This window comes from Pseudophryne corroboree, chromosome 4, assembly GCF_028390025.1.
Source record: "Pseudophryne corroboree isolate aPseCor3 chromosome 4, aPseCor3.hap2, whole genome shotgun sequence".
Taxonomy (NCBI): domain Eukaryota; kingdom Metazoa; phylum Chordata; class Amphibia; order Anura; family Myobatrachidae; genus Pseudophryne; species Pseudophryne corroboree.
The window spans coordinates 943,988,846-944,014,932 of record NC_086447.1 but is presented as its reverse complement, the minus strand read 5'-3'; the positions used below and the strand labels follow the sequence as shown (position 1 = coordinate 944,014,932).

The following is a 26,087-nucleotide window of genomic DNA, read 5'->3' as shown; positions in this document are numbered from 1 at the left end:
CAGTACAGTGCGGTAGTTCACGGCTGTGGCTACCTCTGTGTCGGCACTCGGCAGCCCGTCCATAATTGTATATACCACCTAACCGTGTTTTTTTTTTCTTTCTTTATACATACATACTAGTTACGAGTATACTATCTCTTTATCAACCAGTCTATATATTAGCAGCAGACACAGTACAGTGCGGTAGTTCACGGCTGTGGCTACCTCTGTGTCGGCACTCGGCAGCCCGTCCATAATTGTATATACCACCTAACCGTGGTTTTTTTTTCTTTCTTTATACATACATACTAGTTACGAGTATACTATCTCTTTATCAACCAGTCTATATTAGCAGCAGACACAGTACAGTGCGGTAGTTCACGGCTGTGGCTACCTCTGTGTCGGCACTCGGCAGCCCGTCCATAATTGTATATACCACCTAACCGTGGTTTTTTTTTCTTTCTTTATACATACATACTAGTTACGAGTATACTATCTCTTTATCAACCAGTCTATATATTAGCAGCAGACACAGTACAGTGCGGTAGTTCACGGCTGTGGCTACCTCTGTGTCGGCACTCGGCAGCCCGTCCATAATTGTATATACCACCTAACCGTGGTTTTTTTTTCTTTCTTTATAGTCATACTAGTTACGAGTATACTATCTCTTTATCAACCAGTCTATATTAGCAGCAGACACAGTACAGTGCGGTAGTTCACGGCTGTGGCTACCTCTGTGTCGGCACTCGGCAGCCCGTCCATAATTGTATATACCACCTAACCGTGGTTTTTTTTTCTTTCTTTATACATACATACTAGTTACGAGTATACTATCTCTTTATCAACCAGTCTATATTAGCAGCAGACACAGTACAGTGCGGTAGTTCACGGCTGTGGCTACCTCTGTGTCGGCACTCGGCAGCCCGTCCATAATTGTATATACCACCTAACCGTGGTTTTTTTTTCTTTCTTTATACATACATACTAGTTACGAGTATACTATCTCTTTATCAACCAGTCTATATATTAGCAGCAGACACAGTACAGTGCGGTAGTTCACGGCTGTGGCTACCTCTGTGTCGGCACTCGGCAGCCCGTCCATAATTGTATATACCACCTAACCGTGGTTTTTTTTTCTTTCTTTATACATACATACTAGTTACGAGTATACTATCTCTTTATCAACCAGTCTATATATTAGCAGCAGACACAGTACAGTGCGGTAGTTCACGGCTGTGGCTACCTCTGTGTCGGCACTCGGCAGCCCGTCCATAATTGTATATACCACCTAACCGTGGTTTTTTTTTCTTTCTTTATACATACATACTAGTTACGAGTATACTATCTCTTTATCAACCAGTCTATATTAGCAGCAGACACAGTACAGTGCGGTAGTTCACGGCTGTGGCTACCTCTGTGTCGGCACTCGGCAGCCCGTCCATAATTGTATATACCACCTAACCGTGGTTTTTTTTTCTTTCTTTATACATACATACTAGTTACGAGTATACTATCTCTTTATCAACCAGTCTATATATTAGCAGCAGACACAGTACAGTGCGGTAGTTCACGGCTGTGGCTACCTCTGTGTCGGCACTCGGCAGCCCGTCCATAATTGTATATACCACCTAACCGTGGTTTTTTTTTCTTTCTTTATACATACATACTAGTTACGAGTATACTATCTCTTTATCAACCAGTCTATATATTAGCAGCAGACACAGTACAGTGCGGTAGTTCATGGCTGTGGCTACCTCTGTGTCGGCACTCGGCAGCCCGTCCATAATTGTATATACCACCTAACCGTGGTTTTTTTTTCTTTCTTTATACATACATACTAGTTACGAGTATACTATCTCTTTATCAACCAGTCTATATATTAGCAGCAGACAGAGTGTTTAGTGCCGCCGCTCACCTTGTCAGCAATCGGCGTACGAGGTTACATCCAGAAAATGTGGAGAAGATGATGTTCATTAAAATGAATTATAATCAATTCCTCCGCGGAGACATTGACCAGCAGCAATTGCCTCCACAAAGTACACAGGGAGCTGAGATGGTGGATTCCAGTGGGGACGAATTGATAATCTGTGAGGAGGGGGATGTACACGGTGATATATCGGAGGGTGAAGATGAGGTGGACATCTTGCCTCTGTAGAGCCAGTTTGTGCAAGGAGAGATTAATTGCTTCTTTTTTGGGGGGGGGTCCAAACCAACCCGTCATATCAGTCACAGTCGTGTGGCAGACCCTGTCACTGAAATGATGGGTTGGTTAAAGTGTGCATGTCCTGTTTTGTTTATACAACATAAGGGTGGGTGGGAAGGCCCAAGGACAATTCCATCTTGCACCTCTTTTTTCTTTTCTTTTTCTTTGCATCATGTGCTGATTGGGGAGGGTTTTTTGGAAGGGACATCCTGCGTGACACTGCAGTGCCACTCCTAGATGGGCCCGGTGTTTGTGTCGGCCACTAGGGTCGCTAATCTTACTCACACAGTCAGCTACCTCATTGCGCCTCTTTTTTTCTTTGCGTCATGTGCTGTTTGGGGAGGGTTTTTTGGAAGGGACATCCTGCGTGACACTGCAGTGCCACTCCTAGATGGGCCCGGTGTTTGTGTTGGCCACTAGGGTCGCTAATCTTACTCACACAGCTACCTCATTGCGCCTCTTTTTTTCTTTGCGTCATGTGCTGTTTGGGGAGGGTTTTTTGGAAGGGACATCCTGCGTGACACTGCAGTGCCACTCCTAGATGGGCCCGGTGTTTGTGTCGGCCACTAGGGTCGCTAATCTTACTCACACAGCTACCTCATTGCGCCTCTTTTTTTCTTTGCGTCATGTGCTGTTTGGGGAGGGTTTTTTGGAAGGGCCATCCTGCGTGACACTGCAGTGCCGCTCCTAGATGGGCCCGGTGTTTGTGTCGGCCACTAGGGTCGCTAATCTTACTCACACAGCTACCTCATTGCGCCTCTTTTTTTCTTTGCGTCATGTGCTGTTTGGGGAGGGTTTTTTGGAAGGGACCAGGGCCGTTTCTTGGGGCAGGCGAGCAGTACAACCGCACTGGGCGCCCGCCGCGGCACTGTGTCTCCCTGCTTCCCCCTCCTATTTCTCCCCGAGTAACCCGCTCGGGGGGCGGAGTTTCACGGAATGACGCAACCCCGTCACCCTGCGAAACTCCCCCCCCCCCCATCCCCCCCGAGCGGAGTCCAGAGGGGGATCCAAGTTAGGAAGAGGGAAAGGCCGGCGCGAGGATCGACTGGTGAGGCGGGCTGAAGAGCGGTAATCGCCTCTGTAAGTATTCTCTCTCTCTCTCTCAATGTGTAATGTGTGAAATGGGGACTCTTGCCTGCCGTAGTGTGGGGATTTAATGTATCAAGGGCATTGCAGTGTGTGGTATAATATGGTGCAGGGGGCATTACTGTGTGGGGCTTAATATGGTAGAATTTTTCTTTCCTGTGGTGGTCGTGATCTGTTGGAGCAGGGTCAAAAACTGGATTGTGACGTAGTCTTTTCAGACGAGGCATGCCCATTTAAATGAGGCCACACCCATTTAGATGAGGCCACGCCCCATGCCGGGTGCGCGCGCATGTTTTTTTTTTAATCATAGTGTGTGGGGGTGGGGCACATTTTTTTATGCCATGGGGGGGCGCTTTTTTAAATCTCGCACTGGGAGCCAAATTGGCTAGAAACAGCCCTGGAAGGGACATCCTGCGTGACACTGCAGTGCCACTCCTAGATGGGCCCGGTGTTTGTGTCGGCCACTAGGGTCGCTTATCTTACTCACACAGCGACCTCGGTGCAAATTTTAGGACTAAAAATAATATTGTGAGGTGTGAGGTATTCAGAATAGACTGAAAATGAGTGTAAATTATGGTTTTTGAGGTTAATAATACTTTGGGATCAAAATGACCCCCAAATTCTATGATTTAAGCTGTTTTTTAGTGTTTTTTGAAAAAAACACCCGAATCCAAAACACACCCGAATCCGACAAAAAAAATTCGGTGAGGTTTTGCCAAAACGCGTTCGAACCCAAAACACGGCCGCGGAACCGAACCCAAAACCAAAACACAAAACCCGAAAAATTTCAGGCGCTCATCTCTACTAAGTAACTGACTGCGAGATGTGCTGGCAAAGCTGGTGGGACACGAGACCATGGGTACTGGGGGTTGGGTCTGGAGCTGGCACTTACACCATACCTCCCAAATGTTCCAATTTTTGCTGGACAGTCGCCTTTTTTTGGGGGACTGTCCCGCTGTCCCATCCGCAGGCAGCAGTGTCCCGCGGTGATGGCAGTTGGGGGGCTCCTGTCACGGTGAATGGATGATATGTGCATGCTGTGCACAGCGTCTATTCACGGGAGACAGAGGGTCTGGGGCATGCCCCCTCAGTGACAAAAAACAGGGGCGTGGCTTGCAATCGCAGCACTCCCACAAAGCCATGCCCCTGATATACAGGCCACGCCCACTTTCGATAGCGTCGCGGCTTTGCCACGTCTGGGAGTCCCGCTTCCCCATCTCCCGATGTTGGGAGGTATGCTTAACCTAGCTGTCACTTTAAAGGGAGCTCCTCCCCCTGCAACCCCATCATATCAGTTTCTTTTAGGTGCCTCATAGAGATCGGGAACGGTAGATCATTTATTTGATCAATGTTTTTGTCTTTTATTTTTCTTTCTATATAGGGTAGCAGTGGACAGTCCCAGAGCAGTGGCTGCAGGGAACTGTCTCCAATGGCGGGTTCCAGGTGCAAGGAAGAGGGGTGCGCTGTGGGCGGGGACACTCCACAACACTCCTGGACCCGGGGACAGATGACCGCAACATCCAGCCGGGTTTATTGGGGTGGCTCCATTCAAGGGAGCGCACCAACCGCTGCAAGACTAGGGGCATACCAAGTGCTTTCCCCACAGGGGTAAATAGTGAAGTTGCAGTTACAGAATGCGGGGGCAGAGCCTAGAGCAGTCGGTCTCCCCTGCACAGTTCTTTACCTCTGCTCTTCAGCTGGTGCAAGTCTCACTGCTTCTCTTCTCTGCAGCTGTGACCTGTAGATGTTTTCCAATATCTGGGAATTGATTTTACCTGCTTCCGCTATATATAGTGAGAACACGTGGGTGATATTTCAGACAAAGCCAAATCTGTCGAAGCAAAACTCACTACTATGACTTTTTCACTTGTGTAATATTAAATTACTGTGTGGACAGGTGGACTCTGGGACGTTCTATGTGGACCGTCAGGCAACGTCAAGTGTCGCGCAGGCATTTGAGACCACAGCATCTATCCTTGCGGAGCCGGAGTGGGCACAGGCTCTGGGTTGATTGGTCTCTGACAAGTGCAGCTTGTAGTGATTCAGCAGGAAGATCTGGCTAGGGCAGCTGCTGCACCTCTTTCCTCAATGCGGGTTTGAGTCTCCTCCTGCACTGTGCCCCCCGCACCCAATCGGTGTCTGGTCCTACTTGGCCCTATGCCATGATGCACACGGCGTTGAGGTTTGTAAATGTTCCTCTTATTTGGAATGCTTTATAGAGGATCCTCAGCTGTGCACAGAACATATGCATCTTCTTCCTACCAGGGCTCTGTAGGAAGTTTGGAATTCAGAGGAGGAGGGTGAACATATGGAAATTGGCATCACCCTGGAGTATGAGGACCTAGAGTCTTGCTCCAGTCATGGAATGGAAGACATTGCTGCTGTGCGCCACTCTCCAGCCTATTTAGATGTGGATTCCCAAGCAGAGACTGCAGGTCCGTTGATGTATCAGCACAACAAGTTCGCTCCTTTCCCCGTCTTATTTGGATCTCTCCAGTCTCATCAACCAGGTCTGGAAGGTGCCAGATAAAAAGTTCTCAGTCCCTTGTAAATTCGCTTCACTTTATCCAATTCCAGTGGGTCATGTATCCAAGTGGGATCTGCCTCCCAAGGTTGACGCTGCAGTGGTGCGTTTAGCTAAACAAATGGCTTTTCCTGTTCAGGGTTCAGCGTCCTTTCAAGATTTTCTAGAAAAAAAAATGGTAGGTTGTCTCAAGTCCAATTTTATGGGCTCCAGGGTCATTATCCGACCTTTACTAGTCTCTGCATGGGTGGCTCAAGCTATGGAGAATTGGGCAACAAACCCATTGAGGTCCTTCACAGTGATTTGTCCAGGAATTCCCTACTGGAATTGGTGGAACAGCTTAAATGTGCAGCTGAATATGTGTCAGGCCGTGCAAGACGGTGCTCATGTGGCTTCCAGAGTTTCAGCTACAGCTGTCTTGGCTAGAAGGACCCTTTGGCTCTGTGCTTGGACTGTGGAATCTAAGTGTTCCTTGGGATATCTTCCATTTGACGGGGAGTGTTCTTTGTGGGGTAAAACTATATACCAGTATTGTCCAGGCTACCAGGGGAAAAGTACATTTCTTTCGGTGGCTGCCCCTAAACAGCAGGGGGCCTAATTTCTGAACTTTTTGCTCCTTCTTTCGGGGTGGAGTGCCCACTAGAGGTCAGTGTGCCAGAGGCTATTTCTTCCCTTTCAGTGGTTTCGTCTTTGAAGGACAGATTTTCTGGTGCCAGCCAACACTCAGGAGCCAAGGCTCTGAAGAAACCTTGCATCCGATGGAGTCTTTCTCCACCTGGTGTGGTCACAGTCAGAGAAAAGTTGCTCCTGCTCAGAGACCACTGGAGTCATCTTCAGATGCCTGGGTGCTGGGTATCATTCCCAGACGTTACATCATCAACCTCAGGGGTCAGTTTTTCTCCCCGGTATGCAGAGAAAAAGACGGCAGTGGACCAGACTATCATTAACCTCCTCTTGGACTGCGCCATTGCTCCGGTTCCTGCGCTGGAATGGATACTAGAGTTTTGCACCAACTTGTTCCTTGTTTAGAAGCCAAACTGATCATTCCAGCCAATCTTGAATCTTTGAGCTTTGAACACAAGGTTGTGAGTAGATCATTTTTGAATGGAATCTCTACAATCAATGATCCACAACATGGAGGCCAAAAATGTCACTGACCTATATCTTCCTGTTCTGATTTGGGCAGGTTATCATTCTCTACTTCGTTTTGCATTTGGATCACTCACTATAAATTCCAGCCCTATCATTAGATATATCCATGGCCCTGAGTGTTTTCACAAAGATCATGTCAGTGGTAGTGAGCATACTGCACAAGGAAAGTATCACAATCATGAGGGGTGTTGCCTCTCATCTTTTGGTCTTCCTTCAGGGGCTTTGGAATTTGCTCCCTATCAATTTATTTCCAGCGGCGCTTGGTCCTTTTTCCAGAGGTCTGAAACTTTTTACAGAATGTGGTGTGTATTCAACCACCGTTTCGTCTGCCAGTAGCACTGTGGGATCTTAATATGACCCTATTGGCTCTCAAACAGGTTCCATTTTAACCTTTACATTCAGCAGATCTTCAATTTGTTACTTGGAAGCTGGTCTTTCTTATGGCTATTGCCTCAGCCGCCTGGTGTGTTTCCAAGTTAGGGGCTTTGTTTTGCAAGCTACCTTTCTAGTTTTCCATGACAATAGAGTGGTTTTCCATAGAGTTCCCAAGTTCCAGCTGAACGTTGTTTCGGTATTTCACTTAAACCAGGAAATTGTGTTTTCCAGTTTTTTTCTCCTTTGGCGTCTTCCTGAGACTGAGATGATCTGGCTTTACTAGACATAGTTACATAAACGGGGTTGGCCAGCTACTAAGCAGACCGTTGTGTGTTGGATTCGCTCAGTCATCATCCAAGCCTATTCTAGTGTGACCGGCATCAGACCAGGTGTTCAACTAGGGCAGTGGTGACCTCATTGGCAGTGGTCAGTATGACATGGGGCTTCAGCAGAACAAGTCTGTCATGCTGCTGCCTGGTCCTCTGTCCACACATTTATTTGTTTTTACTATTTTCATATTTTTGCCTCAAGTGATGGACACTTTAGGTGTACAGTTCTCCAGACAGGCAGCCTAAGCATTCCCTCCCCTGAGGGCAGTTGTTGAATGTCCCATGGTCCAGGGTCTCACCAGCCTTGCTGACAGAGAAAACAAGATTTTTGGTCACTTACTGTTGAATCCTTTTCTCTGAAGCAGTCTGTGGTACCCTGCATTCCCTCTATAATGCTCAGTTATGTAGGGTTTTGGTTCTTGACCATCTTTTCCCTACTGGTTTGTTATATTGTTCTAACAGTTTCACTGGGTTTTCCGGACTCTGACATTATGGGATTGCAAGTGGTTGAGCTTTCTTTTCAAAGTTACACTTAGTTTATGTGCCAGCTCCAGTCTCAACCAGCAATTCTCATGGTCTCACTTGTCCCATGGCCTCCTTCAGAAAAAAGGATTCAACAGTAAGTGAACAAGGATCCTATTATATAACACACAGAGTTAATGGGTTGGCTGTTTGGTCATACAAAGTGTTTAGGTTAGGGGTTTCATCATACAGAGCGTTTAGGTTAGGTGTTTGGTCACACAGACCATATAGGTTGGGTATCTGTTACACGGAGTATATAAGGGGGCTGTTTGGTCACATGGAGCATATAAGGTGGGTGTTTGGTAACACAGAGTGTATAGGTTGGGTGTTTTGGTCACATATAGTGTATGGTTGGGTGTTTCATCATACAGAGCATTTAGGTTGGGTTTAGGTTGGATGTTTGGCCACATGGAGCGTATAGGGTGGGTGCTTGGTCATACGAAAGTATATAGGTTAGGTGTTTGGTTGCACAGAGAGTATAGGTTGGGTGTTTGGTCACAGGAAGCATATAGGTTGGGTGTTTGGTAACACAGAGTGTAGAGGGTGGGTGTTTGGTCACACGGAGTGTATAGGGTGGCTGTTTGGTCACATGGACTGTATAAGGTGGGTGTTTGATCATGCAAAGTGTATAGGTTAGATGTTTGGTTGCACAAAGTGTATAGGTTGGGTGTTTGATTGTACAGAGTGTATAGGTTGGGTGTTTAGTTGCAAAGAGTGTATAGTTTGGTTGTTTGGTTGCAAAGAGTGTATAGGTTGGTTGTTTGGTTGCACAGAGTGTATAGGTTGGGTGTTTGATTGCACGGAGTGTATAGGTTGGGTGTTTAGTTGCACGGAGTGTATAGGTTGGGTGTTTAGTTGCAAAGAGTGTATAGGTTGGGTGTTTGGTTGCAAAGAGTGTATAGGTTGGTTATTTGGCTGCACAGAGTGTAAAGGTTGGGTGTTTGGTTGCACAGAGTGTATAGGTTAGATGTTTGGCTGCACAGAGTGTATAGGTTAGGTGTTTGGTCACACGGAGTATAAAGGTAGGTGCTTGGTCACACAGTGTATAGGTTGGGTGTTTGGTCACATGGAGTATATAGGATGGGTGTTTGGTCATAAAAAGTTTATAGGTTAGATTTTTGGTTGCACAGAGTGTTTAGGGTCGGTGTTTGGACACACTGAGAGTATAGGGTGGGTGTTTGGTCATACAGAGCATTTAGGTTGGGTGTCTGATCACACGGAGCATATAGGGTGGGTGTTTGTCACATGAAGTTTATAAGGGGTTGTTTGGTCACATGGAGCACATAGTGTGGGCCAGGGGTGGATTGACCATAGGGCTCACCAGGAAGATTTCTGGTAGGCCAATGTGTCTGAGGGCCCTGTTTTGTGTGTGGTCATGTGGACCCAGCCCCCACATGAAGGGCAACCCACCGCACTCAAGTACATTGCATTGTCCCCATTCATTCTGTTATTCCTTCTCTGCAGTATGGCAACTCTGCCATCCAGTGATGCTGCCATGGCTACACCGTGTTACACCTCTTGTGCTGCCCATGTTGGGTCACTTCTACACAATGTTACAGGGCCACTTTTAGTTCCCAATCCGTCCATGGTCTCAGGCACAACTGCAGCAAAAGATGCAAGGAAGGCCGCAACTACGTACAATCAGACCCTAAAAGGAGGGATCCCGCCCTCCTCAACAGACCCCACCCTCATTAGGGCTGCTTTCATATTTCCACAGAGTGTATAGGTTGGGTGATTGGTCACAAGGAGTGTACACGGTGGGTGATTGGTCACACGGAGTGTACAGGTTGGGTGATTGGTCACACAGAGTGTATAGGCTGGATGTTTGGTCACACAAAGTGTATAGGTTGGGTGATTGGTCACACGGAGTGTATAGGTTGGGTGATTGGTCACACAAAGTGTATATGTTGGGTGATTGGTCACACGAAGTGTATAGAGTGGGTGATTGGTCACACGGAATGTATAGGTTGGGTGTTTGGTCACACGAAGTGTATAGGTTGGTTGATTGGTCACACGGAGTGTATAGGCTGGGTGATTGGTCATACAGAGTATATAGGTTGGGTGATTGGTCACATGGAGTGTATAGGTTGGGTGATTGGTCACAAGGAGTGTATAGGGCACGTGATTGGACACAAGGAGTGTATAGGTTGGGTGATTGGTCACACGGAGTGTATAGGCTGGGTGATTGGTCACACGGAGTGTATAGGTTGGGTGATTGGTCACAAGGAGTGTATAGGGTACGTGATTGGACACAAGGAGTGTATACAGTGGGTGATTGGTCATACAGAGTGTATAGGTTGGGTGATTGGTCACACGGAGTGTATAGGGTGAGTGTTCGGTAACATTGTGTATATATAGGTGTGTGTTTGGTCACAGTAGCTGCACTCAGGTATTTTGGAAATGTTGGTAGTTGTAGTTGCATAGGATACTCTGTTCTCCATCAGAAATAAATCTAAGGTTTAAAACTGGCTTCATTATTTATTTACTAGCTTCATATTATGTGCACTGTCTCTACGTGTCTGGTTACAGTATTTGATGATAGATTACATTTATATTGCGTATTTGTGACAGTGCTGATTGTGTTGCATTTTGTTAAGCTGATTTGTCTTCTGTATGTAGAATTTATATACAACACAGCGTTTCTTCTTTGGCTACAGGTGACTCTTTAAATGAAGAAGACCCCGATCTGGAGGATGGGAAAGATGAGAACGATAAGAAAGCAGATTCCCTCAACATTAGAGGTAATCCCGGTCATTTCTATTACACTCAGATACACTGTGGTCCAAGCCTGGAGTAATGGTCCAAAGCATAGGAGCCAGACCAGACACCTCCACGTGCAGAGCGCACCAGAGACACAGGACAGGGTTACAGTATATCTTGTACACAGCAGATAACATGCACAGTATACACAGCTATAGCTGCCGCTGTCTCTCCCTCGGCTCCATATCTCCTGGCAATGTGACAGCAGCTCCCAGATGCCGCCAAGAACTGTAACTCCCCAGGTGGGTGGCATCAGGCTGTGGAATATCTGTGTTGGTTCTCTCCATGTGACGCGCTGGTTGATGATTGGCTTTCATACAGTCGCTGGTGATTCACGTTCTCATTGCTCTACACTCATGCCCCCAGTATGCTCTGTATTACTCTCCATGGTCGGTATTGGTCCAAATGTTTGGAAAATCTAGATATCACTATGATTGTAATGTAGGGTCTAACAAAATGATGTAAAGTATTATTTATTAGCAGTTTCTTATATAGCACAGCATATTCCATTGGAAACAGTGATAGAACAAAGCAGGTAATAACAGACAGATATAGAGGTAGGAGGGCCCTGCTCACAAGCTTACACTCTATAGGGAGAATAGGTCTTGAATTGATACACAAGGACAAATGCTACCTATCTCAAAATGGTCTAGCCAGATTGCAAAGGGCTATATGATATGGTCACACAGTGATGTTGACCAGGGGTCAGGAGCAGGGCATTTTAAGAGAGGAGGAGGCCTGTATGCAGCCTTCTGCATCAGGGGCCCCCTCCTCTCTGACCGATGCACAGGTTTTAATGCTTACCTCTCCAGAGTCCCCCTGCGGTGCCATCCTTCTCTGCAACAGCAAAAGAGTATGAGCACAGACTTTACTGCGCATACGCAAACCTCCAGGAACCTGGCGCGGCAGCCAATTTCCTGAAGATTTTCCTAATGCTCATGCGCAAAACTCTGGAAAAATGATGCGCCAATGGTCAGGAGGATGGGAAAGTGAATAAAGACAAAATATGTGAGGATATGTGCGGAGTGTACAGTGGGGATATAATTGGACAGAAAAGTTTATAAACGTTATGTGGGTGGTTCCAGAATTTGATAAGCTTCTCTGAAGAGATGAGTTTTCAGGTGAACATTTGAAGGTTTGGAGACTAGAGGAGAGTCTTATTGTGCCTGGGAGGGCATTTAACCAACTGGATGCAGTCTGAAAAAAGTCCTGCAATCGTGAGAGGGAGTGAGTAGTGAGTGCGGATGAGGGATGCAGATCTTGCAGAGATTTTGGGTTGGGTACTACTTTGAGATAAGAGAAGAGATGTATGTTGGTGTAGTTTGGTTAATGACCTTGTATGTGAGGAAAAGTATTTTGTATTGAATATGGTAGAATACAGGTAAGCAATGGAGGGACTGACAGAGCGGATCTGCAGACGATGAACGTCTAGCGAGGAAGATTAGCCTCGCAGCTGCATTCAGAATGGGTGTAGTGATGAGAGTCTCTTCTTGGTAAGACCAGTAAGGGGACAATTGCAATAATCAATGCGGAAGATAATGAGAGCATGGATTAGAGTTAGACCTATATGGGACCTGGTAGATAGAGACTCTGGGTTACCTTTCTTGGTTGGCTCATGACCACAATCGATGTAAGGAATGCAATTTCACCTCAGGAACAGGAGAACACTTCACAACATTTTATTCTCCACAAAAAGAAGTAATCAAGGTTAGACAAAACATACACTAATATATACACATGGTCGATGTCACAATTTATGAAGCCACAAAGAAGAGTTAATTTCAGAGCATGCATGTTCATCAACAATAAGTTCAAATACAGTATTCCATTTCCAACAAAACAATATGTATTCAAGTATTTGCGTCTCTTCAAGTACAGAAAATGTATTTCTACAACTCTCAAGGTGTCTATAGATAAGTGCACTTTACTCCTTCAAGTCCTGAAGAAGTCTCATGCAGTGGCAAAAGTTTCACAAAGCAGAGCAAAGAAATGTACCACAAAACTAGGCATCCTATCTAAAACACATTTCTCCACATTGACAAAACACCTTTGGGGGTACAACATTCATCCCCACTGAAAAGATGTGTGTCCTCACGGAAAAAGAACTCTACATAGCGAGAAGGTTCATTGCGTCACAACATTACTAATTTACCAACATGAAATATATTAAGTTGCAGGTACTTTCATTAGTAAAGTTATTACAAATCAGACATGAGAAGGGTCTATTATTAATGAGCAGAAATCCCTGTGCACCTCTTCCCTGGTTTCCTCAACGCCTGCTGCAACAGGGAGATGTATTCTCCTCCACTCATGGAGGTGTACTCTTGGTCAGGGCGATGCCATTCTGGGAAGAGCTATCTCACATCCTTGTGAGCTTCCCCCTGGATTTCTGCAAAATTGTGAGGTTCAGGGATGGGCATACCTGAATCTGATGCATTAGGTTTAGAAGGTCCTAAGTCTTCCTCTGCGGTCTTGTGGGTCACTACTTCTGTGTCTCGGTCATGATCAATGGTGTTTGAATGATCCTGATTGAGGTAGGCCATATTGGAATTGGTGTCGTCCATCATTGTGGGTCCACATCGGGATGGCAGAACAGTTTCTTGCAAGTTCCGTTGTGTACATCCACTTGGTTCCTTTAGGTCAACTGTTCTTCCCAATACAAATACAGTATTCCAACAAAACAATATGTATTCAAGTATTTGCGTCTCTTCAAGTACAGAAAATGTATTTCTACAACTCTCAAGGTGTCTATAGATAAGTGCACTTTACTCCTTCAAGTCCTGAAGCCCAGTCTCATGCAGTGGCAAAAGTTTCACAAAGCAGAGCAAAGAAATGTACCACAAAACTAGGCATCCTATCTAAAACACATTTCTCCACATTGACAAAACACCTTTGGGGGTACAACATTCATCCCCACTGAAAAGATGTGTGTCCTCACGGAAAAAGAACTCTACATAGAACACTGACGAGGATGTGAGATAGCTCTTCCCAGAATGGCATCACCCTGACCAAGAGTACACCTCCATGAGTGGAGGAGAATACATCTCCCTGTTGCAGCAGGCGTTGAGGAAACCAGGGAAGAGGTGCACAGGGATTTCTGCTCATTAATGATAGAACACTCCACAATTTGGTATTAGGATCCTGTTGACTGCATACAGATGGTCTCTGATTTGCACCTTCTGCTGCACACCCTGTCTCTGTGGGACATGCTCCATCATCATTGTATCGGTAGTGATGTGGAGGACCTTCATGGTGTGGACGGTGCCAATAACGTCTGCAATTGCTGCATACCTGCGGACCTTAATTGGAGTACCCCTCGGACCAGTGACGTTGACTGCCCATAGACCTTTCCACTGATGATGTCAAATTCCACAATCTCTCCATCCCCCAGAGTATGATGGTATTTTCTGGGGTTGTTCCTCTGTATGGCCATATAGTGAAAGAACGTATTTTGCTTGGTATCATCACAATTGATAAATCCATACCACCATTACATATGAAACCAAACGACCCTTCCTAAACTTTTCCTTGTGCAGACTAGGGTGTCAGTATTTAATATGGTGATAAACTCATCTGCATTGATATGGCATTGCCTACCATTGTGGGGCCACCTTCTTCAGAGGTTGGTTTTACTCTTGTTTTGTCCCCTGAGGCTCGGTGTCCATCCTCGTGGCATTGGAGTTTAAAGGCTCCATACAATGGCATTCCCATTCGATGTGGCCAGCTTGCCGACACCTTCTGCAGACCGGTCGACCTTGAGTGTCGAATTGATCAGCTGGTCTCCTTCCAACCCCCTTGGGGAGGATCACACCAGTCAGTGAATTGTCTTCTCCGTTCTGACCTACACCCAGATTCGGTTGGTCGAGGATTTTGTGGTCTTGCCATACTCTGCATCTCTCTTCGCATTTCTGCCATCCACATCATCAGATCTTCCAGCTGTTTCCTTACTGATTGCAGAGGGTCTGTGTTCACGATCTGGACCCCCTGTAGTGCAGTATCTTTACCCTTCTGTGTCTTCTCTACACCCAGTTGCATCGTTCCCCGGGAACATGGGTGTTCATGGAATTCCGGCATCTCTTAAAACTCTGAGCTCCGGGTAGTATTGGAGCCTACGACTTTGATTGCTGCCTCCTTAAAGTCTAGGAATGAACAATTCAGCATCTGCAGTCTCAGTAGTCACAGCTGAGCCTGGGTGCTCTCCCCCATCGACCCTTCGATAAGCTTAGCCATTAGTGCCTCATCAGTATTCTAGATTTCTCTAGCATTAACACCCAGTATTGCTCACAGAGCTTCCTGTAGGCTCAGAGCATAATACTGCAGTGTTTCTCCTGAGCATTGGTTATGAGCATAGAACTTCATTTTCAGCTTGGATAATGTTCATGCCTCAAAAGTGGTAGCCAGCCTTTGTAAGACCTGGACTACTTTTTCCTTCTCATCTGGTAGCCATGAGGTCACTTCCCTGAGTGCTGATACTTTCAACTGGTCTATAAGGATTTCCACCTGTTGGTTGCTTAGTGGATATAGCTGGAACATCGACTTCATTTTATTTTTAAAGTCCGTTAATGTGCTTCCTTCTTGGCCATGGGGTTCACCACTTTAGGTAGGAAGCCATGGGGCACCAAAGTAATATGACATCACGATCGCGTTGATCTGCACCGTTGAGGGTGCTGGTGCTGTGTGTTCTGATCTGCTATGTTCGCTGCCTGATTTCCCCACTGAGGTGGGTTGTTCTGTCGACATTTTCCTTTACTTTAGTCTCAAAATCCTGTTCGGTACGCCAAATGTTGCACCCAAGGCGAGGGCTAAGGACCTGGATGGGATCTGGTAGAAAGATATTCTAGGTTACCTTTCTTGGTCGGCTCATGACCACGATGGATATAAGGAATGCAATTTCACCTCAGGAACAGAACACTTCACAACTTTTTATTATCCGCAAAAAGAAGTAATCAAGGTTAGACAAAACATACACTAACATATACACATGTTCGTTGTCACAATTTATGAAGCCACACGAAGAGTTCATTTCAAAGAGCGTGCATTTGAAGTATTTGAGTCTATTCAAGTGCAGAAAATGTATTTCTACAACTCTCAAGGTGTCCATAGATAAGTTCACTTTACTCCTTCAAGTTCTGAATCCCAGTCTCATGCAGTGGCAAAAGTTTCACAAAGCAGAACAAAGGAATGTACCGCAAAACTAGGCATCCTATCTAAAACACATTTCTCCACATTGTTAAAACACCTTTGGAGGTACAACACTTGTGTAAGGTATGGTTGTATTTTGGATGTTTCTTAGATGTATGTAACATGATTTTGAGATGGATTGAATGTGGGAAACAAAGGACAGTTCTGAGATAAGGATGACACCTAGGCAGTGAGCTTGTGGGGTAGGACTGATATAATAAATATTATTAATTCTGTTTTGGAAATATTAAGTTTGAAGTGGTGAGATGACATCCAAGATGAAATGACAGAAAGGCATACAGTGATGCGGACCAATACAGATGGTGACAAATCAGGGGAGGATAGGTAGATATGAGTATCATCCACATACAGATGATAATGAAACCCAAAAGAGCTGATTACTTTACCAAGAGATGAGGTATAGAATGAGAAAAACAGAGGACCTAAGACTGAGCCTTGCGGTACTCCAACTGATTGAGGTGGCGAAGAGGAGGTGGATTCAGAGAAGCGGACACTGAAAGAGTGATTAGATAGGTAGGATGAGAACCAGGAGAGGGCTGTGTCCTGAAGACCTAGGGATTGTAGTGTTTGTATGAGAAAATAGTGGTCACAATGTCACATGCATTCTAGGGGAATAAGAATTGAGTAATGACCTTTAAACTTAGCAGCCGCCAAGACCCCACATGCAATGTGACGTTCAACACTGGCTCCCAAATTCCTTTTCCCAAAGCAGGGCCGAAACTAGGATTTTTGTCACCTGAAGCAAGGCAGTAATTTGCCACCCTCCCACAGTCAAATTATGCCACACAGTAGTGCAACCTTATTCACATTGCAATGTGCAGTAGTACCCTGTATAAACATGACACCACACAGTAGATTCCCTTATACACATTATGCCACAAAATAGAGCCCCTTTTTCACGATATGCCACATAGTAGTAATGTCCTTTATAACACATTATGCCACACAGTAGTACCCCTTATACATGTTATGCCACACAGTAGTAATGTCCTTTATAACACATTATGCCACACAGTAGTACCCCTTATACACATTATGCCACACAGTAGTACCCCTTATACATGTTATGCCACACAGTAGTAATGTCCTTTAGAACACATTATGCCACACAGTAGTACCCCTTATACAAATTATGCCACACAGTAGATTCCCTTATACACATTATGCCACACAATAGAGCCCCTTTTTCACGATATGCCACACAGTAGTTATGTCCTTTATAACACATTATGCCACACAGTAGTACCCCTTATACATGTTATGCCACACAGTAGTAATGTCCTTTATAACACATTATGCCACACAGTAGTACCCCTTATACATGTTATGCCACACAGTAGTAATGTCCTTTATAACACATTATGCCACACAGTAGTACCCCTTATACATGTTATGCCACACAGTAGTAATGTCCTTTATAACACATTATGCCACACAGTAGTACCCCTTATACACATTATGCCACACAGTAGTACCCCTTATACATGTTATGCCACACAGTAGTAATGTCCTTTAGAACACATTATGCCACACAGTAGTACCCCTTATACAAATTATGCCACACAGTAGATTCCCTTATACACATTATGCCACACAATAGAGACCCTTTTTCACGATATGCCACACAGTAGTTATGTCCTTTATAACACATTATGCCACACAGTAGTACCCCTTATACATGTTATGCCACACAGTAGTAATGTCCTTTATAACACATTATGCCACACAGTAGTACCCCTTATACATGTTATGCCACACAGTAGTAATGTCCTTTATAACACATTATGCCACACAGTAGTACCCCTTATACATGTTATGCCACACAGTAGTACCCCTTATACATGTTATGCCACACAGTAGTAATGTCCTTTAGAACACATTATGCCACACAGTAGTACCCCTTATACATGTTATGCCACACAGTAGTACCCCTTATACATGTTATGCCACACAGTAGTAATGTCCTTTAGAACACATTATGCCACACAGTAGTACCCCTTATACACATTATGCCACACAATAGAGCCCCTTTTTCACGATATGCCACACAGTAGTTATGTCCTTTATAACACATTATGCCACACAGTAGTACCCCTTATACATGTTATGCCACACAGTAGTAAAGTAGTAAGTTATTTATAAGCAGTCAGTAGAGGCAGCATAGTGCGGGCTGGGGGATGTTCCTGGTAGCGCAGCCTTTAGTGAGCTAGTGACATCATCAGCGACTGTTTCTCTGACTATTGTGCTCGCTGACGCTGTTCCTAACACTCTAATTTTCTGCACCGGCAGGGGTCCTGCTTCACGCTCTGGGGGACGCTCTGGGGTCCGTTGTTGTCGTAGTGGCTGCTGTCATATTTTACGTGAAACCTTTACCCAAGGACGCACCGTGTAACTGGCAGTGCTACATTGATCCCAGTCTTACAGTCGTCATGGTCGCCATCATTTTATTCTCCGCGTATCCCCTCATCAGAGAAACAGCCACCATTCTGCTCCAGATGGTCCCCAAAGGTGTCAGTGTTGGAGACATCGGTAAGAACTTTATCATTTTCCTTCTTTCTTTCTCATTTAGCACATTAATGTAATTAGGTTGAATGTTTTGAACTGTTTCCATGTAGATGCAGATACACGTCATTATATATGGCAGTGGTTCCCAAACTTTTTTGATTCACGGCGCCCTAGAGCATAAGAATTTTTTTCACGTCACCCCTAGGCGAAACGTTTCTTATTTAGAAAGAAATATTAAGTTAAGAAAATTGTGTTTATATGTCCCCCTTAGGTTCAGTTATGTGGTGAGGGACACTATTTGCTTCTGGTTGTCCACATGTTTTATGATTGGCTGCCACCAACTCTGGTTTTACCTATTACATTGACCATAAATATTTCTATTTGTACTGGACCACCAACCCAGGACACCCCTGTAAGTATCCCGAGCACCCCGGGGAGCCACGGCACACAGTTTGAGAACCACTGATATGTGGCTTTATTTGTGCATATTCATTCTAGCTCTCATAGGGCCTAATTCAGTATCAATCATAGAATTGGGAAAATTGCAAAAATACGCATTTTATCCACAGCGCATGTGGGCGGATTGTTACTTTGCGATCGCTTCCCTGGGGTTCACTACGATATGCCGGCGGTCGGGCTCCCGGCGACCAGCATACCGGCGCTGGGAGGCCGACCGCCGGCTTACCGACAGTGTGGCGAGCGCAAATGAGCCCTTTGCGGGCTCGCTGCGCTCGCCACGCTACGGGCACGGTGGTGCGCTACGCGCACCACACTATTTTATTCTCCCTCCAGGGGGGTCGTGGACCCTCACGAGGGAGAATAAGTGTCGGTATGCCGGCTGTCGGTATCCCGGCGCCGGTATACTGTGCGCCGGGATCCCGTCAGTCGGCATACTGAAGACCACCCCTTCCCTGACCACCAGGATTCCGACCACCGGTATTACATTCCGGACCGATATAAACTAGAGATGAGCGGGTTCGGTTCCTCTGAATCCGAACCCGCCCGAACTTCAGGTTTTTTACACGGGTCCGAGCAGGCTCGGATCTTCCCGCCTTGCTCGGCTAACCCGAGCGCGCCCGAACGTCATCATCACGCTGTCGGATTCTCGCGAGGCTCGGATTCTATCGCGAGACTCGGATTCTATATAAGGAGTCGCGCGTCGCCGCCATTTTCACACGTGCATTGAGAGTCATAGGGAGAGGACGTGGCTGGCGTCCTCTCCGTTTAGAGAAGAGAGAGACACAGTATTTTCGGGGAGCATTATTAGGAGGAGTACTACTGTATACTACTATAATACTACTTGCTGAAGTGATATTTTATTTATAGATTAGATAGTGTGACTGTAAGTGTATTATCTGACTTGTGGGGGAGACACTGACAGTGGGGAGCAGTTAGAGTCTGAGAGCAGGACTCAGGAGTACATATAACGTACAGTGCACACTTTTGCTGCCAGAGTCAGTGCCACACTGCCATTGTTGTGACCACACTGACCACCAGTATAATAATATATTTTGTGATTGTCTGCTTAGGCCTCGGAGTACTAGTTGCAAGTTGCAACGTGACCTGTCCTGAAGTGACCACCAGTTTAATAATCAATCACCACCAGTTTAATATATATATATATATATATATATATATATATAATTGTATATAATATATATATATATATAATATTGTATACCACCTACCCGTGGTTTTTTCATTTTTTCATTCTTCTTTATACATACTACTATAGTAGCTTACTGTAGCAGTCTGCGGTGCTGTGCTGACCTGACAGTGTCCAGCAGGTCCGTCATCAGTCATTACATAATAAATATATATAGTACCTGTCCGGCTGCAGTACTAGTGATATTATATTGATTTCATCTCATTATCAATAATTTATCATCCAGTCTAGACTCTATAGTAGCAGCAGACACAGTACGTTAGTCCACGGCTGTAGCTACCTCTGTGTCGGCACTTGGCAGTCCATCCATAATTGTTTACCACCTACCCGTGGTTTTTTTTTTTTCTTTCTTCTTTGTACATACTACTATAGACTGAGTATAGTAGCTTACTGTAGCAGTCTGCGGTGCTGCTGAGCTGACAGTGTCCAGCAGGTCCGTCATCAGTCATCATTACCTAATAAATATATTATCTACCTGTCCGGCTGCAGTACTAGTGATATTATATATACATACATATATATATTGATTTCATCTCATTATCAATCATCCAGTCTATATTAGCAGCAGACACAGTACGTTAGTCCACGGCTGTAGCTACCTCTGTGTCGGCACTCAGCAGTCCATCCATAATTGTATACCACCTACCCGTGGTTTTTTTTCTTTCTTTCTTCTTTGTACATACTACTATAGTATAGTAGCTTACTGTAGCAGTCTGCGGTGCTGCTGAGCTGACAGTGTCCAGCAGGTCCGTCATCAGTCATCATTACCTAATAAATATATTATCTACCTGTCCGGCTGCAGTACTAGTGATATTATATATACATACATATATATATTGATTTTATCTCATTATCAATCATCCAGTCTATATTAGCAGCAGACACAGTACGTTAGTCCACGGCTGTAGCTACCTCTGTGTCGGCACTCGGCAGTCCATCCATAATTGTATACCACCTACCCTGGTTTTTTTTTTTCTTTCTTCTTTGTACATACTACTATAGTATAGTAGCTTACTGTAGCAGTCTGCGGTGCTGCTGAGCTGACAGTGTCCAGCAGGTCCGTCATCAGTCATCATTACCTAATAAATATATTATCTACCTGTCCGGCTGCAGTACTAGTGATATTATATATACATACATATATATATTGATTTCATCTCATTATCAATCATCCAGTCTATATTAGCAGCAGACACAGTACGTTAGTCCACGGCTGTAGCTACCTCTGTGTCGGCACTCAGCAGTCCATCCATAATTGTATACCACCTACCCGTGGTTTTTTTTTTTCTTTCTTCTTTGTACATACTACTATAGTATAGTAGCTTACTGTAGCAGTCTGCGGTGCTGCTGAGCTGACAGTGTCCAGCAGGTCCGTCATCAGTCATCATTACCTAATAAATATATTATCTACCTGTCCGGCTGCAGTACTAGTGATATTATATATACATACATATATATATTGATTTCATCTCATTATCAATCATCCAGTCTATATTAGCAGCAGACACAGTATGTTAGTCCACGGCTGTAGCTACCTCTGTGTCGGCACTCGGCAGTCCATCCATAATTGTATACCACCTACCCGTGGTTTTTTTTTTCTTTCTTCTTTGTACATACTACTATAGTATAGTAGCTTACTGTAGCAGTCTGCGGTGCTGCTGAGCTGACAGTGTCCAGCAGGTCCGTCATCAGTCATCATTACCTAATAAATATATTATCTACCTGTCCGGCTGCAGTACTAGTGATATTATATATACATACATATATATATATTGATTTCATCTCATTATCATCCAGTCTATATTAGCAGCAGACACAGTACGGTAGTCCACGGCTGTAGCTACCTCTGTGTCGGCACTCGGCAGTCCATCCATAAGTATACTAGTATCCATCCATCTCCATTGTTTACCTGAGGTGCCTTTTAGTTGTGCCTATTAAAATATGGAGAACAAAAATGTTGAGGTTCCAAAATTAGGGAAAGATCAAGATCCACTTCCACCTCGTGCTGAAGCTGCTGCCACTAGTCATGGCCGAGACGATGAAATGCCAGCAACGTCGTCTGCCAAGGCCGATGCCCAATGGCATAGTACAGAGCATGTCAAATCCAAAACACCAAATATCAGTAAAAAAAGGACTCCAAAACCAAAAATAAAATTGTCGGAGGAGAAGCGTAAACTTGCCAATATGCCATTTACCACACGGAGTGGCAAGGAACGGCTGAGGCCCTGGCCTATGTTCATGGCTAGTGGTTCAGCTTCACAGGAGGATGGAAGCACTCAGCCTCTCGCTAGAAAACTGAAAAGACTCAAGCTGGCAAAAGCACCGCAAAGAACTGTGCGTTCTTCGAAATCCCAAATCCACAAGGAGAGTCCAATTGTGTCGGTTGCGATGCCTGACCTTCCCAACACTGGACGTGAAGAGCATGCGCCTTCCACCATTTGCACGCCCCCTGCAAGTGCTGGAAGGAGCACCCGCAGTCCAGTTCCTGATAGTCAGATTGAAAATGTCAGTGTTGAAGTACACCAGGATGAGGAGGATATGGGTGTTGCTGGCGCTGGGGAGGAAATTGACAAGGAGGATTCTGATGGTGAGGTGGTTTGTTTAAGTCAGGCACCCGGGGAGACACCTGTTGTCCGTGGGAGGAATAGGGCCGTTGACATGCCTGGTGAAAATACCAAAAAAATCAGCTCTTCGGTGTGGAAGTATTTCAACAGAAATGCGGGCAACATTTGTCAAGCCGTGTGTTGCCTTTGTCAAGCTGTAATAAGTAGGGGTAAGGACGTTAACCACCTCGGAACATCCTCCCTTATACGTCACCTGCAGCGCATTCATAATAAGTCAGTGACAAGTTCAAAAACTTTGGGTGACAGCGGAAGCAGTCCACTGACCAGTAAATCCCTTCCTCTTGTAACCAAGCTCACGCAAACCACCCCACCACCAACTCCCTCAGTGTCAATTTCCTCCTTCCCCAGGAATGCCAATAGTCCTGCAGGCCATGTCACTGGCAATTCTGACGAGTCCTCTCCTGCCTGGGATTCCTCCGATGCATCCTTGCGTGTAACGCCTACTGCTGCTGGCGCTGCTGTTGTTGCTGCTGGGAGTCTATGGTCATCCCAGAGGGGAAGTCGGAAGACCACTTGTACTACTTCCAGTAAGCAATTGACTGTCCAACAGTCCTTTGCGAGGAAGATGAAATATCACAGCAGTCATCCTGCTGCAAAGCGGATAACTGAGGCCTTGGCATCCTGGGTGGTGAGAAACGTGGTTCCAGTATCCATCATTACTGCAGAGCCAACTAGAGACTTGTTGGAGGTACTGTGTCCCCGGTACCAAATACCATCTAGGTTCCATTTCTCTAGGCAGGCGATACCGAAAATGTACACAGACCTCAGAAAAAGAGTCACCAGTGTCCTAAAAAATGCAGCTGTACCCAATGTCCACTTAACCACGGACATGTGGACAAGTGGAGCAGGGCAGGGTCAGGACTATATGACTGTGACAGCCCACTGGGTAGATGTATGGACTCCCGCCGCAAGAACAGCAGCGGCGGCACCAGTAGCAGCATCTCGCAAACGACAACTCTTTCCTAGGCAGGCTACGCTTTGTATCACCGGTTTCCAGAATACGCACACAGCTGAAAACCTCTTACGGCAACTGAGGAAGATCATCGCGGAATGGCTTACCCCAATTGGACTCTCCTGTGGATTTGTGGCATCGGACAACGCCAGCAATATTGTGTGTGCATTAAATCTGGGCAAATTCCAGCACGTCCCATGTTTTGCACATACCTTGAATTTGGTGGTGCAGAATTTTTTAAAAAACGACAGGGGCGTGCAAGAGATGCTGTCGGTGGCCAGAAGAATTGCGGGACACTTTTGGCGTACAGGCACCACGTACAGAAGACTGGAGCACCACCAAAAACTACTGAACCTGCCCTGCCATCATCTGAAGCAAGAAGTGGTAACGAGGTGGAATTCAACCCTCTATATGCTTCAGAGGTTGGAGGAGCAGCAAAAGGCCATTCAAGCCTATACAATTGAGCACGATATAGGAGGTGGAATGCACCTGTCTCAAGTGCAGTGGAGAATGATTTCAACGTTGTGCAAGGTTCTGATGCCCTTTGAACTTGCCACACGTGAAGTCAGTTCAGACACTGCCAGCCTGAGTCAGGTCATTCCCCTCATCAGGCTTTTACAGAAGAAGCTGGAGACATTGAAGGAGGAGCTAACACGGAGCGATTCCGCTAGGCATGTGGGACTTGTGGATGGAGCCCTTAATTCGCTTAACAAGGATTCACGGGTGGTCAATCTGTTGAAATCAGAGCACGACATTTTGGCCACCGTGCTCGATCCTAGATTTAAAGCCTACCTTGGATCTCTCTTTCCGGCAGACACAAGTCTGCTGGGGTTGAAAGACCTGCTGGTGAGAAAATTGTCAAGTCAAGCGGAACGCGACCTGTCAACATCTCCTCCTTCACATTCTCCCGCAACTGGGGGTGCGAGGAAAAGGCTCAGAATTCCGAGCCCACCCGCTGGCGGTGATGCAGGGCAGTCTGGAGCGACTGCTGATGCTGACATCTGGTCCGGACTGAAGGACCTGACAATGATTACGGACATGTCGTCTACTGTCACTGCATATGATTCTCTCACCATTGAAAGAATGGTGGAGGATTATATGAGTGACCGCATCCAAGTAGGCACGTCACACAGTCCGTACTTATACTGGCAGGAAAAAGAGGCAATTTGGAGGCCCTTGCACAAACTGGCTTTATTCTACCTAAATTGCCCTCCCACAAGTGTGTACTCCGAAAGAGTGTTTAGTGCAGCCGCTCACCTTGTCAGCAATCGGCGTACGAGGTTACATCCAGAAAATGTGGAGAAGATGATGTTCATTAAAATGAATTATAATCAATTCCTCCGTGGAGACATTGACCAGCAGCAATTGCCTCCACAAAGTACACAGGGAGCTGAGATGGTGGATTCCAGTGGGGACGAATTGATAATCTGTGAGGAGGGGGATGTACACGGTGATATATCGGAGGATGATGATGAGGTGGACATCTTGCCTCTGTAGAGCCAGTTTGTGCAAGGAGAGATTAATTGCTTCTTTTTTGGTGGGGGTCCAAACCAACCCGTCATTTCAGTCACAGTCGTGTGGCAAACCCTGTCACTGAAATGATGGGTTGGTTAAAGTGTGCATGTCCTGTTTATACAACATAAGGGTGGGTGGGAGGGCCCAAGGACAATTCCATCTTGCACCTCTTTTTTCTTTAATTTTTCTTTGCGTCATGTGCTGTTTGGGGAGGGTTTTTTGGAAGGGACATCCTGCGTGACACTGCAGTGCCACTCCTAGATGGGCCCGGTGTTTGTGTCGGCCACTAGGGTCGCTTATCTTACTCACACAGCTACCTCATTGCGCCTCTTTTTTTCTTTGCGTCATGTGCTGTTTGGGGAGGGTTTTTTGGAAGGGACATCCTGCGTGACACTGCAGTGCCACTCCTAGATGGGCCCGGTGTTTGTGTCGGCCACTAGGGTCGCTTATCTTACTCACACAGCTACCTCATTGCGCCTCTTTTTTTCTTTGCGTCATGTGCTGTTTGGGGAGGGTTTTTTGGAAGGGACATCCTGCGTGACACTGCAGTGCCACTCCTAGATGGGCCCGGTGTTTGTGTCGGCCACTTGGGTCGCTTATCTTACACAGCTACCTCATTGCGCCTTTTTTTTTCTTTGCGTCATGTTCTGTTTGGGGAGGGTTTTTTGGAAGGGACATCCTGCGTGACACTGC

At 45.7% G+C, this 26,087-nt stretch overlaps 1 protein-coding gene across 1 annotated transcript in view; it reads left to right on the top strand.

Moving 5' to 3' along the window:
• Positions 1–26,087, top strand: part of LOC134911916 (calcium/manganese antiporter SLC30A10-like) — a 62,216-nt gene that overhangs the window by 17,731 nt on the left and 18,398 nt on the right. The window contains exons 5-6 of the mRNA XM_063919864.1: positions 10,828–10,911; positions 18,422–18,661. Of these exons, the coding sequence (XP_063775934.1) occupies positions 10,828–10,911; positions 18,422–18,661 (324 nt within the window). The remainder of the gene's footprint in view (positions 1–10,827; positions 10,912–18,421; positions 18,662–26,087) is intronic.